This window comes from Theropithecus gelada, chromosome 17 (genome assembly GCF_003255815.1).
Source record: "Theropithecus gelada isolate Dixy chromosome 17, Tgel_1.0, whole genome shotgun sequence".
Classification (NCBI taxonomy): domain Eukaryota; kingdom Metazoa; phylum Chordata; class Mammalia; order Primates; family Cercopithecidae; genus Theropithecus; species Theropithecus gelada.
In genome coordinates, this window is record NC_037685.1 from 72,861,153 (window position 1) to 72,880,864 (window position 19,712).

The 19,712-nt window shown below is 37.8% G+C and overlaps 1 protein-coding gene across 1 annotated transcript in view; it reads right to left on the bottom strand.

Moving 5' to 3' along the window:
• VWA8 (von Willebrand factor A domain containing 8) overlaps positions 1–19,712 on the bottom strand; it is a 389,692-nt gene that overhangs the window by 188,074 nt on the left and 181,906 nt on the right. Inside the window, exon 21 of the mRNA XM_025364717.1 lies at positions 6,583–6,659. Within this exon, the coding sequence (XP_025220502.1) occupies positions 6,583–6,659 (77 nt within the window). The remainder of the gene's footprint in view (positions 1–6,582; positions 6,660–19,712) is intronic.

The following is a 19,712-nucleotide window of genomic DNA, read 5'->3' on the forward strand; positions in this document are numbered from 1 at the left end:
TTTTTATGGTATTAGGTCTAACATTTAAGTCTCTAATCCATCTTGAATTAATTTTCGTATAAGGAGTAAGGAAAGGATCCAGTTTCAGCCTTCTACTTATGGCTAGCCAATTTTCCCAGCACCATTTATTAAATAGGGAATCCTTTCCCCATTTCTTGTTTCTCTCAGGTTTGTCAAAGATCAGATGGCTGTAGATGTGTGGTATTATTTCTGAGGACTCTGTTCTGTTCCATTGGTCTATATCTCTGTTTTGGTACCAGTACCATGCTGTTTTGGTTACTGTAGCCTTGTAGTATAGTTTGAAGTCAGGTAGTGTGATGCCTCCAGCTTTGTTCTTTTGACTTAGGATTGTCTTGGAGATGCGGGCTCTTTTTTGGTTCCATATGAACTTTAAAGCAGTTTTTTCCAATTCTGTGAAGAAACTCATTGGTAGCTTGATGGGGATGGCATTGAATCTATAAATTACCTTGGGCAGTATGGCCATTTTCACGATATTGATTCTTCCTATCCATGAGCATGGTATGTTCTTCCATTTGTTTGTGTCCTCTTTTATTTCACTGAGCAGTGGTTTGTAGTTCTCCTTGAAGAGGTCCTTTACATCCCTTGTAAGTTGGATTCCTAGGTATTTGATTCTCTTTGAAGCAATTGTGAATGGAAGTTCATTCATGATTTGGCTCTCTGTTTGTCTGTTACTAGTGTATAAGAATGCTTGTGATTTTTGCACATTAATTTTGTATCCTGAGACTTTGCTGAAGTTGCTTATCAGCTTAAGGAGATTTTGGGCTGAGACAATGGGGTTTTCTAAATATACAATCATGTCATCTGCAAAGAGGGACAATTTGACTTCTTCTTTTCCTAACTGAATACCCTTGATTTCTTTCTCTTGCCTGATTGCCCTAGCCAGAACTTCCAACACTATGTTGAATAGGAGTGGTGAGAGAGGGCATCCCTGTCTTGTGCCAGTTTTCAAAGGGAATTTTTCCAGTTTTTGCCCATTCAGTATGATATTGGCTGTGGGTTTGTCATAAATAGCTCTTATTATTTTGAGGTACGTTCCATCAATACCGAATTTATTGAGCGTTTTTAGCATGAAGGGCTGTTGAATTTTGTCAAAAGCCTTTTCTGCATCTATTGAAATAATCATGTGGTTCTTGTCTTTGGTTCTGTTTATATGCTGGATTATGTTTATTGATTTGCGAATGTTGAACCAGCCTTGCATCCCAGGGATGAAGCCCACTTGATCATGGTGGATAAGCTTTTTGATGTGTTGTTGAATCCGGTTTGCCAGTATTTTATTGAGGATTTTTGCATCGATGTTCATCAGGGATATTGGTCTAAAATTCTCTTTTTTTGTTGTATCTCTGCCAGGCTTTGGTATCAGGATGATGTTGGCCTCATAAAATGAGTTAGGGAGGATTCCCTCTTTTTCTATTGATTGGAATAGTTTCAGAAGGAATGGTACCAACTCCTCCTTGTACCTCTGGTAGAATTCAGCTGTGAATCCATCTGGTCCTGGACTTTTTTTGGTTGGTAGGCTATTAATTGTTGCCTCAATTTCAGAGCCTGCTATTGGTCTATTCAGGGATTCAACTTCTTCCTGGTTTAGTCTTGGAAGAGTGTAAGTGTCCAGGAAATTATCCATTTCTTCTAGATTTTCCAGTTTATTTGCGTAGAGGTGTTTATAGTATTCTCTGATGGTAGTTTGTATTTCTGTGGGGTCGGTGGTGATATCCCCTTTTTCATTTTTAATTGCGTCGATTTGATTCTTCTCTCTTTTCTTCTTTATTAGTCTTGCTAGTGGTCTGTCAATTTTGTTGATCTTTTCAAAAAACCAACTCCTGGATTCATTGATTTTTTGGAGGGTTTTTTGTGTCTCTATCTCCTTCAGTTCTGCTCTGATCTTAGTTATTTCTAGCCTTCTGCTAGCTTTCGAATGTGTTTGCTCTTGCTTCTCCAGTTCTTTTAATTGCGATGTTAGAGTGTCAATTTTAGATCTTTCCTGCTTTCTCTTGTGGGCATTTAGTGCTATAAATTTCCCTCTACACACTGCTTTAAATGTGTCCCAGAGATTCTGGTATGTTGTATCTTTGTTCTCATTGGTTTCAAAGAACATCTTTATTTCTGCCTTCATTTCGTTATGTACCCAGTAGTCATTCAGGAGCAGGTTGTTCAGTTTCCATGTAGTTGAGCGGTTTTGATTGAGTTTCTTAGTCCAGAGTTCTAGTTTGATTGCACTGTGGTCTGAGAGACAGTTTGTTATAATTTCTGTTCTTGTACATTTGCTGAGGAGTGCTTTACTTCCAATTACGTGGTCAATTTTGGAGTAAGTACGATGTGGTGCTGAGAAGAATGTATATTCTGTTGATTTGGGGTGGAGAGTTCTATAGATGTCTATTAGGTCTGCTTGCTGCAGAGATGAGTTCAATTCCTGGATATCCTTGTTCACTTTCTGTCTCGTTAATAAAATATTTTTAAAGGAACCCTCAGTCTACAGTAGGAGGTAAACACTATGCAATTAAAAACAGCACAAATTCTGCTAAGAATGAACTGCGAATATCATCCTTAAATACAAAATACTGGTCTTGCTAGGTGCCCTGTAACTCAAAAATTGGAACTATGATATGTTACAAATAGAAATTATTCAAGCAAGAACTAGCAAACTAGTTGAAAATTCTGATTCTTTCATTTTATTTCCAACTTTATCCATGTGAGAGGAAAAACTAATTGAATAGCTTAAAGGAGAGGGGAAAAAAAGAGAGTGTTTCAGGGGAACATAGAAGATCGAAATAATTACAAGTAATTACAGCTCCTGTAGGATTATGTTTCTTATTTCTTCCTATATCTCCTATAATACATAGCCCTGTAGTTTTAATATGACAAATATTTAAAATTTTTTTGAGTTGAAAGTCCTAAGTTTATATAATACATCATTCATACAAAGAGCTATGAGAAGATATAAAAATAGTGTGGTAAAAATTTGGATGAAGCTGAATAAAAAAACCAGTATTAGTCTTCTTTTTAAAAAATAATTACAACCTTTATTTTAGATTTGGGGGGTACATATGCAGGTTTGTTACATGGCTATGTTGTGTGATCCTGAGGTTTAGGGTATGACTGATCCTGCCACCTACATAGTAAACATAGTAACCAATGTTAGTTTTCAATCCTTGCTCCCGTTCTTCTCTCTGCCATTTAGCGGTCCCCACTATCTATTGTTGCCATCTTTATGTCCATGAATACTCAATGTTTAGCTCCCACTTATAAGAGAGAACATGTAAAAACCTGTATTCTTAAAGCACTTGAAAAGCCTAGAAATTTTCTGAAATATGTAGTTGACCTATATAAAATTTGGGAAATGAAATGATGAGTGATAGAAGAAAGAAACACGGAAAGTTACGAGCGGGAATGTGGGGGACAAGTAATATGACAATGAGAAGAGGGATTTCTAGGGAACAAATTCTTAACATTTAATGCCTAACATGTTGAGAAGAATTATATTTAGCTTGGCAAATTCATGGATCTAGCTTTGTAACTAGAATTCTCTAATACTGGCAGAAATGATGGTAGCAGAAAATCAGGATTAAAAATGTATTGTAAACAACAAAGAAGAATACTTTCTATTTCCAAATAATGTAGAATGAACACTATATGGCACAGATACTGAGGATATTGAGGGGGATGTTGAGGTAGATGAAGATAAGGGGAAGAATTTACTATGACAGAAGCTCATCATCTCATGAGTATGAAACAGATAACCTTCAGTTCCATTTCAAACAGCCATCAGCAAGTTAGAAGTATCTGAAGAAATAACGGTGTCTGTTGACCTCGTTACACACTATTAACAATAGCAAATTCAAAATTTGCATATATTATATTAAATTAATTTATTCCTAAATATATTCATTACACTACTGTAAACAGTATTTTTAAATTTTTTCCCATTGCTATATATACTAGCATATATATATATATACACAATATATTATATATGGAATACAATTGATTTTTGTACATTTTCCTTGTATCTTATGACCTTGCTTAACTTGGTTGTTAGTTCTAATACCTTTTTTATATGCTTCTTAAGATTTTTTATATACACATTCATGCAATTGTGTCATCTATAAATAAAATGTATGCCATTTATTAAGGTTTCTTGCTTTATTGTGCTAGCTGGCACCTCCAGCATAATATGAGTAGTTAATATTCTTGTCTTTCTCCTAATCATGAGAAAAATATTAGTTTTTCATTTTTAAATATGAAGTTAGCTATAGGCTTTTTATAGATGCCTCTTATTTGATTGTGGAAGTTTCCTGATATTTGTAGTTTATGTGATGTTTTATCATGAATGGATATTGAATTTTCTCAAATGATTTTTCTGGCGGCAATTAGAGGATCATATGGTTTTTTATTTATTCTGTAAATGTGTTATATTATTTGATTTTTAAATGTTAAGCCAGCCTTACATTCCTGAGATAAAACCTCCTTAGTTATGACATATTATCCTTTTTATATATTGTTGAATTTGATTTGTTAACATTTGTCAAAAATTTTTGCATCTATGTTCATAGGAAATTCTGAATTGTAATTTTTTTTTTTGTATTATACAGGTCTGCTGATAAAAAACACTCTCAGTTTTTGTCTGAAAATGTCATTATTTTGCCTTCTGAAGAATATTTTTGTCAAATATACTAATCTATACTGATCTTTTTTTCTTTCAGCACTTCAATTGAATTGTGGTTCATATCTATTTCTCAGGAGAAGTCAGCATTTTTATGATTGTTCCCCTATAGGTAATATGTCTTTTTTCCTCTGGTAATTTTAAAGATTTTTCTCTTGGTTTTTAGCAATTTGATTATATGCCATGTAGTGTTTTTTTTGTTTATTCTGCTTGAAGTTCATTGAGCTTCCTGGATTGGTGACATTATCTTTTTTATCAAATTTGAGAATTTTCCTATCATTATCTCTTCAAATAATTTTCTGTGTATGTGTGTGTATGTGAAGCTGCTTTTTTAGGGTTGTCATTTTTACACTAAGAATTTCCAATTATTGTCATTACATTCACATTTTTCTCCCTTTAAATGTTTGAATCTATTTATGGCAACTGTTTTATAGTCCTTGTCTGCTAATTCCATCATCCTGTCATTTTTAGTCTATTTCTGTTGACCAATTTTTCTGCTTTTGTGTATGTCTAGTAATTTCCTATTGAATCCTTGACTCAATGAATGCTATGTTGCTGAGTGTTTGGATTTTGTGGTCTTCTTGGTTGAGTGTTAAGTTTTGTTCAGGTATGAAGTCAATTTACTGTTGAATCACCTTGATTTTTTCAAGGTATTCCTCCCTACCTCCCCAAATACCCATTATTTTTATTTTTAAAGCCATTTTGTATGAGACAAAACTTTCAAAATAATATTAAATAGCAAACATCCTTCTTTATCAGGGCTTAGTTTTAAAATTTGTAAGGATAGGTATGGAGTAACTCTTACTTAAAGGATAGATTAGTCCTACTTCTAAACATAGACTTTAAAAGATAAATACCTTTCTGAATACCAGGGGTATTTAATGAAGGCTCCTGGTCATGTAGGAGCTCTGGTAGTTGTTCAGGTTAAAGATCCCTAGTAGTTCTTCTTTTCCTAGTGTTTGTGAATTTTGTTCAGTTTTACCGTTTTTATTGTGGTAGGGCCAATCTGCTACCACTACCGTCATGGTCAGAGGTATAAATCCCAAAAGGCAGTTTTTCACCATATCTCAGCTTTTCCTGGGTCCTTTCCTCTTTCTCCTTTGACCCACTAACTCTGCCCTTTATTCTCCTACAATTCTCTCTCAAGAACTGATAATCACTTAGTGAAAAGACCCAAACAAGAAACTAACTCTTATAACTCAATTCAATGCTGTATTATACTATATATTTTTTACTTCCTGGGATTAAAACACTAACAATCTAAGTTAGCTTTAAGTTGTTCATTACTTGATATATTTTTTGACTTACCTTTCTGTTTTGTTTTTGGTGGATCTGTCATTTATATTTTATTTTTTAAAAATTAGAACAGGTTCATTCATAAAGCTAAAAATGACCCATATTAGGAAAAACTGTTTGATTAAAAGCTGAACCAGCATTCTAACCATATAAAATTATCCAAAAAGTAACTTTAAGGAAGGCAAGGAGACAGCTAATAATGTACTCCTTCCAGATTTCTGGGTTCCTTATCTCATACCTGAGATTTACATAGTTTATTATTTCTCCTTGTGAGCTATTTTAGCTGCTTGTGAGAGAACAGGCTTAGATCCTACATGTTTTTCTTCTAACTTAAGAGCCTTTATGTTGATGAGATCTGTTCCTAGAATGTAATGTTCATCACTCTCTGTCCACAGAATATCTATTAATTCATGTTTATAAAGCATTAGTCACTTTAAAAATAAATTTTGCATGGTTTTATTACCTTTAAAGGAGAGAAAAGAGCAAGAAGAACAGAAATAAAACTGGTTTGTAAAATGGGCCTTTAAGAAAGTATTTTCAAATTGGACCAGGAGGGAAACAAATGATTAAATGAGATTTTTAAGAGGCTGTGGGTCTAATAGTCTTACCTGTGTAGCTGAATATATTCTCGGGGTCTGTTGAGCAGGTGAAGGAATCTGTCAACAATCTTGTTTTTTCCTACACCCTGTAATTACACAGAAAACATTAAACAAAAAGAGGCTATTTTCTGGAGATAAGCTTATGCCAAACCAGAAAAGTCTTTTACCAAAACCTGCTTTCTCACCTTTTTACTATTTTAGTTTATCATTCATGAAAACCAAACTGGCAAACATATACGGAATATCTCCTATGACAGGAGGGTTTAAAAAATTTATTTCTAAACATACTAGTCCTAAGCCATTCTTATTTGAAAGGAAATCCATAAATTAGCCTCCTACATATTGATTTTTCTGTTCTGTAAATTTACACTGAAGTCTAGGCATCACAGCAGATGCCCATAGTATTAACTATTTCAGATTTGAAGGGTGCCATCAAAGGTGATCAAGTAAGTATAAAACAATGGTTTCTCTAATCAGTTCTTCAGAATTATGATTTTTAGCTACAGAAAGGTAAATATAATACTGTACTTTTTCTATTAGAATCAAACACTCATTTATTTTCCTTTTATCCTATTTTAAAGTCCTTTAAAACCTTGGAAACCTACTGTATTAATAAAACTCAACTATATGTACTCTTCCTAGAAATGCCCTCATTTCCTTACCACTTACTGGTGCTGAGAGTTGCTATCCTTTTGTAGAAGACAGACTGTTAAAAATGGAATCCACCCCCATGCTATTTCCCTATTTGAAAGTTTTCACTTAGAGGTGAAATACAATTAATGGTGTGTAAATCTTTTAACAAGTAGGTTGTGTGGAAAGAGTTATAGTTTAAAAGCTGACTTCATATCGTACATGCTAGCAAAAATAACTCTTACTGATTCTTATATGGGTTGAGCATCACTAATCCAAAAATCTGAAACCCAAAATGCTCCAAATTCTGAAACTTTTTGAGCACCAACAAGATGCTCAAAGGTCATGCTCAATAGAAATGCTCATTGGAGCACTTCAGATTTTGGATTTTTAGATTAGGGATGCTCAACTGGTATGTATATGCAAATATTCTAAAATGTGAAATGCTTCTGGTCCCAAGTATCTAAGATAAGGGACATTTAACCTATACTGTGCCAGGCTGTAGGGTAAGTATTTTCATGGGTTATTTCATTTCATCATCACAACAGTCCCATGAGGTAGGGATTAAAATTATTTCAACCTCACAAATCAAGAAACCAAGGCTCAGAGGTAAGCACTGTGCACACAGTCACAGACAGGTAATTCTAGTGAAACCAGGACTCACATCCAGGTCTATATGATTCTGATGCTCATAATTATAGTCCCTGCATTATGGAATATCTTTTTTTCAGTTTGAAATTGATTTTGGTAATCTGGGCCTTAAGTTATCTCCTTCTTCACTTCTAGGTCCATCCTAAAGAAATAATTAGGCAGACTGGGGCAGTGTATGGTATACAGCACCAATAGCAGAAGCTCAATAGGGAAGCAGGCATTTTTATTGGTATTTTTACTACATACTCAAACATCTTGTGAAGAAAAGCATTCTACAAGCATCAAGGATAGAAATTCAAATCAATTGAAATGGTATGATTGAGTGCCACAGGGGGTAGAAACCATGTCTGTTTTACTTATCACTATATCCCCAGAGCTCAGCACAGTGCCTGAGAGTGCGTTCAATAAATATTTGTCAAGTGAATAAACAAATATAGGGAGTTTGGAAAGTACTGGAAAAAGAGTGAAGATTCTGGTAAAATATTTTAAGTGGCGATCATATTAATAAGGATGCTGAAATTATGGACTTATAAAAGAAGAACGGGCCAGGGGCATGACTCACATCAGCAATCCCAGAGATTTGGGTGGCTTAAGTGGGAGGATCACTTGAGCCCAGAAGTCCCAGATCAGCCTGGGCAACACAGCGAGGCCCCAGCCTCTTGGGAGGCTGAGGTGGAAAGATCTCTTGAACCTAGGAATTTGAGGCTGCAGTGAGCCATGATCACACCACTACATTACAGCCTGGTGATGGAGCAAGACTCCACCTGTAAAAATAAATAAATAAATAAATAAATAAATAAATAAATAAATAAAGTGGGATAAATTTTAAAGGTGAATTATTTCACCTATAAAAGATTCAAAGTTATCAGAGCTGAATGTCAAATTGACAAATTCACTAAAGTTAGAACAATGGATAATTTCGTCTTCTAGGAATCTTTTCAGTATCTAATTGGATTTCACTCAAAATAGTTTCAAGCCTAGCATAGAAGCACAAAGGAGGAAAATCACATTTGCATATTTGTATGTAAATTATAACCGGTATGTAAACTTTAAATGGCATGTGACCATAAATATAAACTTTTAAATAGATAAATTTCAGATGAGTAAAACGTCTGGGTTAATATATTCGTTCTGTTAAATTCAGCAATCCTAGAAAAAGCAGACATCCTAAATGCATTACAATGTTAGAAATACAAAGGATTTCCTGGAAGAAATGTCATGAAAATGTGCTATCAGGGAGTTCCTCCTCCCTCCCCACCTCTAAAGTTATTAAATAGCCATGCTTATTCAAATTCCTTCTGAGCAAGGCATGATTTAGGAGTCACGAGTCCCATAAATGTAGTTTGAGTCCCAGCTGCCACTAAGGAGCTCTTTTGCTGTGTCTCTTTAAATGTTGGAGTCTCCAGAACCCCAGCCTCAGCTGTCTTGCTCCATACGCGCTCTCTCTCTGGGAAATACCACCCACTCCCATGACCTCAGTCATCACATACAGCTCACACTTCTTTTCTAAGCTTCATTCGATATCCCCTATTCTTAACCATCAACTGAACTTCTGAAACAGATGCTTATTATCCTTCCACCCAAACCTACTTTTGTCTCTTTTCAACCCCCATATAACAGTATTGCCACATACTCAGCTGCTCAATAAAAGAATGCTAGAGGCCGGGCACGGTGGCTCAAGCCTGTAATCCCAGCACTTTGGGAGGCCGAGACGGGCGGATCACGAGGTCAGGAGATCGAGACCATCCTGGCTAACACGGTGAAACTCCGTCTCTACTAAAAAATACAAAAACTAGCCGGGCGAGGTGGCGGGCGCCTGTAGTCCCAGCTACTGGGGAGGCTGAGGCAGGAGAATGGCGTAAACCCGGGAGGCGGAGCTTGCAGTGAGCTGAGATGGGGCCACTGCACTCCAGCCTGGGCGACAGAGCGAGACTCCATCTCAAAAAAAAAAAAAGAAAAGAATGCTAGAATATTTTTGATGGCTTCATTTTTTCCCCTCTGACCTCATGCAAAATGTCATTAGGATCTCTGCAGTCCCTACCTGCAAAACTTTTAGTTTTATTCTTTCCCTCCATTCCTTTTGTTTCCTTCATTCCTCTTTCCCTTCCAACATTTTCTCCCTCCCTCCCTCCCTTCTTTTCTCCCTCTCTCACTTCCTTGCCTAACTCATCAATTATTTGAGCACCTAATATTACAGCACTGTACTAGCTGAGCTGGCTATAATAGTAAAGAAAACAGCTACAGCCTCTCACCATATTCACAGCTTACAGTCTAGTAGGGAACACAGACAACACATATAATAGATAGTGTCCTCATACGACAATCCAAGATGCTTGAAGCTTTAAACTAAGGGCTCAGGAAGGCCGACTGCACAGTTATGTTTAGATTGAGATATCAAGGAATTAAAGAGGTACAGGGAAAGATGAAAAAGGGGAGTGTTACAGGTAGAACAGTATGTGTCAAGACTCGTGGGTAACAGTCAGCTGGAGAGCTGGACAGGTCTGCAAGAAGTCAGAAGCTAGAGAAAAGTGAGAAAGGGAGTGGTAAGAAACCAGGCTAGAAGGCTAGAAAGGTAGGTGGGATTTAAGTCTGGCAAAGCCCTGGAAGCCACTTAAAAGAGTTAGAACTGTTTCCTCAAAGCACCAAGAAGCCACTGAAGTAAAGGAATAATAGGATCAGATTTTCAGTTTTAGAAAATTGCTCTGACGGAATGGTACGGTGGAGTCTGGTGGAGAGCAGAAGAGAAAGCAAGAAAGCAGTCTGAAATTCCTTTAAAATTCAAGCAGGAGATGATGGTGGTCTAAACTACGGGATAGACAGAAATGAATAGATTTAAGAGATATTTAGGAAAAGGAACCAACAGGACTTAGTGAGGGCCTGGAGTTAAGGATAAGGAGATGACGAAGTCAAAGTTTCTGTCTTGGGCAATACAGTGGCAGGTCACAGAAGAAATAGGGGAGAATAACTGAATTAGCTGGGTGGGGAAGGGAAGTCTAGCTATAAAAGGCAGTTTAATTTTGGATATGTTTACTTTGAAGTGTCTGCTTCCCATATCTGCTCCTTCCTCTCCAATTCACTGTCTCAGCTCAAGGGTAGCTCATCCCCTCCCCAGACTACCGGAAAGGGCCTAATTTGGTTTGGTTTCCCACCTCCAGATTTACAACAAGACAATCCCCAATTTGTTTAGTTATTTTTCTAAAACAGAGATCTCATCAAGTTGCTTACTACTTCATTTAAGAAGCTCTGATAATTCCTTTGAGGAAATGCTGAAAGCATCATCTAGGAAAGAATTTCTGTAAATATCCTGAGCAAAATGAAACAGTTATAATGACTTGTTCCTTCTAATCACAGTTTTTGCCTAGAATAGAAATTTCTCTGGATTATTTTAATTGAATAAATACATAAATAGTATCTTATTTTTCCATTATAAAGTTACACATGCTCATTTTTCTCACTGGGAAACTCAGAAAACAGTAATCAGCCAATGTCCAACTGCTTAAAAAATCTGCTACCATTTTCATTTTGTTCCTATACATACTTATGTTTACTTACTAGTAAAAATTCCCTTAATATATATGTAATTTGTATCCTTCAGTAAAAATCAACATGAAATAGATACATTTTTATATCATTAACTCTTATTGAGAATAATATTTAGTAAGTGAAAATTCGAAATGGGAGAAGAAACTTGTGGAATGAGAGATCCTAAAAAGTAAAAATAATCTCATGAGAATGATGCTAACATTTATCATTCTGTTCTGCCGGACTGTGCTTTTCATGACAACGTACTGGCCAGAAGGCTTTTCGCAGAAGCAGGAGTCGGGCGGCCCTTTCACTACCAGGTTAAGAGAAGTAGGAATTATGTGAAGCCCCACAGACAGGAGTCAAACCAAGGAGAGGAAGTAAGCATGCTTCCAGTTTCTGAGAGAAAAGCTCAAGGACCTTGACTTTAAGAACTCTGAGGGATTCTGGGACTCTTATAACTTCCTCAGGTTTATTACGTTAGTTACCCTGTTTCCTCAGAGAGATTAGCAATAAAATTCTTTACAGCAAAGGGACTTTGGGGCTTTTCTTCCTGGACAAGAAAAAAATAAAGAATGTACGAAACTCTATCCATGTTCCATCAAAGGAGGAGAGAAAGAAAGAAATGGAGTAGGAGAAAAAAGCTAAAAAGGAATGAAAAACAGGCCAAGAGAAAATTAGTCTAGGAATGGGGTTTGGACTAAATGTTGGGACTTGAAGGCTGAAGGGTTTGTGATAGGCCTTGAGGGATCCCTGCAACAGCAGATAAACTTGCAAGCATGCTCATCAACCCTCTGTGACACTCAAACAAGTTCCTTTCGGCCACTGTCTCCTAAAAAATACCCTTCCACATCCATATCTTTGCTTATGTGGTCTCTTTTGACTACAATAGCTCATCCTTGCCTATCTATCTGTCATCTTCCACTACCCCCACCTAGCCTTCTGATGAAATGTCCCAACTTCTCCACAGCTTTGCCTATCTGTCCCATTGCTTTCTCTCCTTTAACTCTCAGCACTAGAATGATTTCCTCCTTTGGGTTCCTAAACCACTCTCTCTCACCAGTATGCTCTAGCAATGTGCCAGGTCCTTGGCCGGTAGATAGGCTTGTTCCTTGAGGCCAGGATCATCCCCCTCTTTGGGTCTCTAAATGTGATGGAGTCAAAGATCAGTCAGTTTAAGGTTGTAAAATCACCTACAACACATGTCTGGGAGCTCCCTGCATGTTATCTAAGGTTCAGAAGGGAGAACAGTGAGGAAGCAAATCCAGATCTTTTCTTCAGCAATTTTAAAAAATGGACTCAAGGTGAGTATTTGCCACTACCAATGTTCAGCTTTTTTGCCTGTTCTCTGAAACTTGTTAACTGTGGGCCTTCTTTTAGTTCCCTCCAATTCTTTAATAATTTTCATCAAGTTAGTTCAGTTTGTATAACAGAGATGTTCTCTGCATAGGGTACTAATTTCTTTATTAGAAAAGTCACCACATTAATGTCATTAACAAGTACCAATTACAATAAAAAATAACAAAACAAACTAACATTATAGTAAACTGAGAAATAAATTTTAATTGCTTTAAAAAAATCCCATCTAATGTTGAACCTTCTAATTCTTTGCTTAAATGCCTAAAAATACACTATGCTATCCCTCTCATGTGGGAATTTTTACCACCATCTGAGCTTAGATTTGCTTATTTGAGTAGAGCGGGCTTAGACAAGCTAATCTCTAAATACTATTTTACAAAGATATTCTTTGGTCTTATAACAAAATAAGAAATCACTGCTAATGATCACCAGAAATTTCTTGTTTTCCAAATTCTCTCAATACATATACATTACTTTTGTAATCAGAAAAAAATTATGAGGGCAGGTCCAAGATGGCCAAACTGGAACAGCTCCAGTCTACAGCTCACAGCATGAGCAATGCAGAAGATGGGTGAGTTCTGCATTTCCAACTGAGGTACCAGGTTCATCTCACTGGGGCTTGTCGGACAGTGGGTGCAGGTCAGTGGGTGCAGCCCACGGACCGTAAGCCGAAGCAGGGCGAGGCATTGCCTCACCCCGGAAGCACAAGGGGTCGGGGAATTCCCTTTCCTAGCCAAGGGAAGCCGTGACAGACGGCACCTGGAAAATTGGGTCACTCCCACCCTAATACTGCGCTTTTCCAATGGTCTTAGCAAATGGCATACCAGGAGATTCTATCCCGCACCTGGCTCGGAGGGTCCCATGCCCACGGAGCCTTGCTCACTTCTAGCACAGCAGTCTGAGATCAAACCACTAGGCAGCAGTGAGGCTGGGGGAGGGGCGCCCACCATTGCTGAGCCTTGAGTAGGTAAATAAAGAGGCCAGGAAGCTTGAACTGAGTGGAGCCCACCACAGCTCAAGGGGGCCCGCCTGCCTCTGTAGACTCCACCTCTGAGGGCAGGGCATAGCTGAACAAAAGGCAGTGGGAACTTCTGCAGACTTAAAGTCCCAGTCTGACAGCTTTGAAGAGAGTAGTGGTTCTCCCAGCACAGAGTTTGAGATCTGAGAACGGACAGACTGCCTTCTCAAGTGGGTCCCTGACCCCTGAGTAGCCTAACTGGGAGGCAACTCCCAGAAGGGGCCAACTGACACCTCATACGGCTGGGTGCCCCTCTGACATGAAGCTTCCAGAGGAAGGATCAGGCAGCAACATTTGCCGTTCTGCAATATTTGTGGTTCTGCAGCCTCCACTGGTGATACCCAGGAATACAGGATCTGGAGTGGACCTCCAGAAAACTCCAACAGATCTGCAGCTGAGGGTCCTGACTGTTAGAAGGAAAACAAACTAACAGAAAGGACATCCACACCAAAACCCCATCTGTATGTCACCATCATCAAAGACCAAAGGTAGATAAAACCACAAAGATGGGGAGAAACCAGAGCAGAAAAGCTGAAAATTCAAAAAATCAGAGCGCCTCTTCTCCTCCAAAGGAACGCAGCTCCTTGCCAGCAACAGAACAAAGCAGGACGTAGAATGACTTTGACAAGTTGAGAGAAGAAGGCTTCAGAAGACTGGTAATAACAAACTTCTCCAAGATAAAGGAGGATGTTCGAACCCATCACAAAGAATTTAAAAACCTTGAAAAAAGATTACACAAATGGCTAACTAGAATAAACAGTGTAGAGAAGACCTTAAATGACCTGATGGAGCTGAAAACCATGGCACAAGAACTACGTGATGCATGCATAAGCTTCAGTAGCTGATTTGATCAACTGGAAGAAAGGGTATCAGTGATTGAAGATCAAATTAATGAAATGAAGTGAGAAGAGAAGTGTAGAGAAAAAAAGGAAAAAGAAATGAACAAAACCTCCAAGAAATATGGGACTATGTGAAAAGACCAAACATACATCTGATTGGTGTACCTGAAAGTGACAGGGAGAACGGAACCAAGTCAGAAAACACTCTTCAGGATGTTATCTAGGAGAACTTCCCCAACCTAGCAAGGCAGGCCAACATTCAAATTCAGAAAATACAGAGAACGCCACAAAGATACCCCTTGAGAAGAGCAACTCCAAGACACACAATTGTCAGATTCAACAAAGCTGAAATGAAGGAAAAAATGTTAAGGGCAGCCAGAGAGAAAGGTCAGGTTACCCATAAAGGGAAGCCCATCAGACTAATAGCAGATCTCTTGGCAGAAACTCTACAAGCCAGAAGAGAATGGGGGCCAATATTCAACATTCTTAAAGAAAAGAATTTTCAACCCAGAATTTCATATCCAGCCAAACTAAGCTTCATAAGTGAAGGAGTAATAAAATCCTTTACAAACAAGCAAATGCTGAGAGATTTTGTCACCACAAGGCCTGCCTTACAAGAACTCCTGAAGGAAGCACTAAACATGGAAAGGAACAACTGGTACCAGCCATTGCAAAAACATGCCAAATCGTAAAGACCGTCGATGCTAGGAAGAAACTGCATCAACTAATGAGCAAAATAACCAGCTAACATCATCATGACAGGATCAAATTCACACATAACAATATTAACCTTAAATGTAAACGGGCTAAATGATCCAATTAAAAGACACAGACTGGCAAAATGGATAAAGAGTTAAGACCCATCCGTGTGCTGCATTCAGGAGACCCATCTCACGTGCAGAGACACACATAGGCTCAAAATAAAGGGATGGAGGAAGATCTACCAAGCAAATGGAAAACAAAAAAAAGCAGGGGTTGCAATCCTAGTCTCTGATAAAACAGACTTTAAACTAACAAAGATCAGAAGAGACAAAGAAGGCCATTACATAATGGTAAAGGGATCAATTCAACAAGAAGAGCTAACTATCCTAAATATATATGAACCCAATACAGAAGAACTCAGATTCATAAAGCAAGTCCTTAGAGACCTACAAAGAGACTTAGACTCCCACACAATAATAATGGGAGACTTTAACACCCCACTGTCAACATTAGACAGATCAACGAGACAGAAAGTTAACAAGGATATCCAGGAATTGAACTCAGCTCTGCACACTCAGCGGACCTAATAGATATCTACAGAACTCTCCATCCCAAATCAACAGAATATACATTCTTCTCAGCACCACATCACACTTATTCCAAAATTGACCACATAGTTGGAATTAAAGCCCTCCTCAGTAAAGGTAAAAGAACAGAAATTATAACAAACTGTCTCTCAGACCACAGTGCAATCAAACTAGAACTCAGGATGAAGAAACTCACTCAAAACCGCTCAACTACATGGAAACTGAACAACCTGCTCCTGAATGACTACTGGATACATAACGAAATAAAGGCAGAAAAAAAGATGTTCTTTGAAACCAATGAGAACAAAGACACAACATACCAGAATCTCTGGGACACATTCAAAGCAGTGTGTAGAGGGAAATTTACAGCACTAAATTCCCACAAGAGAATGCAGGAAAGATCTAAAATTGACTCCCTAACATCACAATTAAAAGAACTAGAGAAGCGAGAGCAAACACATTCAAAAGCTAGCAGAAGGCAAGAAATAACTAAGATCAGAGCAGAACTGAAGGAGATAGAGACATAAAAAACCCTTCAAAAAAAATCAATGAATCCAGGAGCTGGTTTTTTGAAAAGATCAACAAAATTGATAGACTGCTAGCAAGACTAATAAAGAAGAGAAGAGAGAAGAATCAAATCAATGCAATAAAAAATGATTAAGGGGATATCACCACCAATCCCACAGAAATACAAACTACCATCAGAGAATACTATAAACACCTCTGTGCAAAGAAACTAAAAAATCTAGAAGAAATGGATAAATTCTTGGACACATACACCCTCCCAAGACTAAACCAAGAAGAAGGTGAACCCCTGAATAGACCAATAACAGGCTCTGAAGTTGAGGCAATAATTAAGAGCCTACCAACCAAAAACAGTCCAGGACCAGATAGATTCACAGATGAATTCTACCACAGGTACAAAGAGGAGCTGGTACCATTCCTTCTGAAACTATTTCAATCAATAGAAAAAGAGGGAATCCTCCCTAACTCATTTTATGAGGCCAGCATCATCCTGATACCAAAGCCTGGCAGAGACACAACAAAAAAAGAGAATTTCAGACCAATATCTCTGATGAACATCAATGCAAAAATCCTCAATAAAATACTGGCAAACGGAATCCAACAGCACATCAAAAAGCTTATCCACCATGCTCAAGTGGGCTTCATCCCTGGGATGCAAGGGAGGTTCAACATATGCAAATCAATAAACATAACACATAAACAGAACCAAAGACAAAAACCACATGATTATCTCAATAGATGCAGAAAAGACCTTTGACAAAATTCAACAGCCCTTCATGATAAAAACTCTCAAAAAATTAGGTACTGATGGAACGTATCTCAACATAATAAGAGCTATTTATGACAAACCCGCAGCCAATATCACACTGAATGGGCAAAAACTGGAAGCATTCTCTCTGAAAACTGACACAAGACAGGGATGCCCTCTCTCACCACTCTTATTCAACATAGTGTTGGAAGTTCTGGCCAGGGCAATCAGGCAGGAGAAAGAAATAAAGGGTATTCAATTAGGAAAAGAGGAAGTCAAATTGTCCCTGTTTGCAGATGACATGATTGTATATTTAGAAAACCCCACTCGTCTCAGCCCAAAATCTCCTTAAGCTGATAAACAACTTCAGCAAAGTCTCAGGATACCAAATCAATGTGCAAATATCACAAGCATTCCTATACACCAATAATAGATAAACAGAGACCCAAATCATGAGTGAACTCCCATTCACAATTGCTTCAAAGAGAATTAAATACCTAGGAATCCAACTTACAAGGGATGTGAAGGATCTCTTCAAGGAGAATTACAAACCACTGCTCAACGAAATAAAAGAGGACACAAACAAATGGAAGAACATCCCATGCTCATGGACAGAAAGAATCAATATCGTGAAAATGGCCATACTGCCCACAGTAATTTATCAACTCAATGCCATCCCCATTAAGCTACCAATGACTTTCTCCACAGAATTGGAAAAAACTACTTTAAAGTTCATATGGAACCAAAAAAGACCCTGCATTGCCAAGACAATCCTAAGCCAAAAGAACAAAGCTGGAGGGAGGCATCACGTTACCTGACTTCAAACTATACTACAAGGCTACAGTAACCAAAACAGCACGGTACTGGTACCAAAACAAAGATATAGACCAATGGAACACAACAGAGCCCTCAGAAATAATACCACACATCTACAACCATCTGCTCTTTGACAAACCTGACAAAAACAAGAAATGGGGAAAGGATTCCCTATTTAAGAAATAGTGCTGGGAAAACTGGCTAGCCACATGTAGAGAGCTGAAACTGGATCCCTTCCTTACACCACATACAAAAATTAATTCAAGATGGATTAAAAACTTAAACATTAGACCTAAAACCATAAAAATCCTAGAATAAAAGCTAGGCAATACCATTCAGGACACAGGCATGAGCAAGGACTTCATGACGAAAATACCAAAAGCAATGGCAACAAAAGCCAAAATTGACAAATGGGATCTAAATAAACTGAAGAGCTTCTGCAATGCAAAAGAAACTACCATCAGAGTGAACAGGCAACCTACAGAATGGGGGAAAATTTTTACAATCTACCCATCTGACAAAGGGCTAATATCCAGAATCTACAAAGAACTTAAAAAAATTTACAAGAAAAAATCAAACCCCATCAAAAAGTGGGTGAAGGATATGAACAGACACTTCTCAAAAGAAGACGTTTTTGTAGCCAACAGACACATGAAAAAATGGTCATTATCACTGGTCATCAGAGAAATGCAAATCAAAATCATAATGAGATACCATCTCACAGCAGTTAGAATGGTGATCATTAAAAAGTCAGGAAACAACAGGTGCTGGAGAGGATGCGGAGAAATAGGAACACTTCTACACTGTTGGTGGGACTGTAAACTAGTTCAACCATTGTGGAAGACAGTGTAGCAATTCCTCACGGATCTAGAACTAGAAATACCATTTGACCCAGTGATCCCATTACTGGGTATATACCCAAAGGATTACAAATCATGCTGCTATAAAGACACATGCACACGTATGTTTATTGCAGCACTATTCACCATAGCAAAGACTTGGAACCAACCCAATGTCCATCAATGATACACCGGATTAACAAAATGTGGCACATATACACCATGGAATACTATGCAGTCATAAAAAAGGATGAGTTCATGTCCTTTGAAGGGACATGGATGAAGCCAGAAACCATCACTCTGAGCAAACTATGGCAAAGACAGAAAACCAAACACCGCATGTTCTCACTCATAGGTGGGAACTGAACAATAAGAACACTTGGACACAGGGTGGGGAATGTCACACACCAGGGCCTGTCGTGGGATGGGGGGAGTGGGAGGGATAGCATTAGGAGATATACTTAATGTAAATGACGAGTAAATGGGTGCAGCACACCAACATGACACATGTATACATATGCAACAAACTTGCAGGTTGTGCACATGTACCCTAGAACTTAAAGTATAATTAAAAAAAATTATTAAAACTGAATAGTAAATAATCCTAAACAGTCACACAAATGGGTTCCTTGTACCAGTCAATCAAATAGTAGTCAGAAGTCAGATTAGAAAACATACATTTCAATTACATTACTAGTTTGCATGACTCTAAAACACAGTCCTATAAACCTCCCTATCAATGTCATAACCTCCTTTTCACATGAAAATAATAAAATCTACATCCCTGCATTTTCCCTTTGAAATACTGTGTTGCTATAAATGGCAAAGATTCACTTTTGGGTAATGTGGTCAGCCATTAGGTATAACCAAAGCAGTCATGACAAATATTGCAGGGTGCAAAAA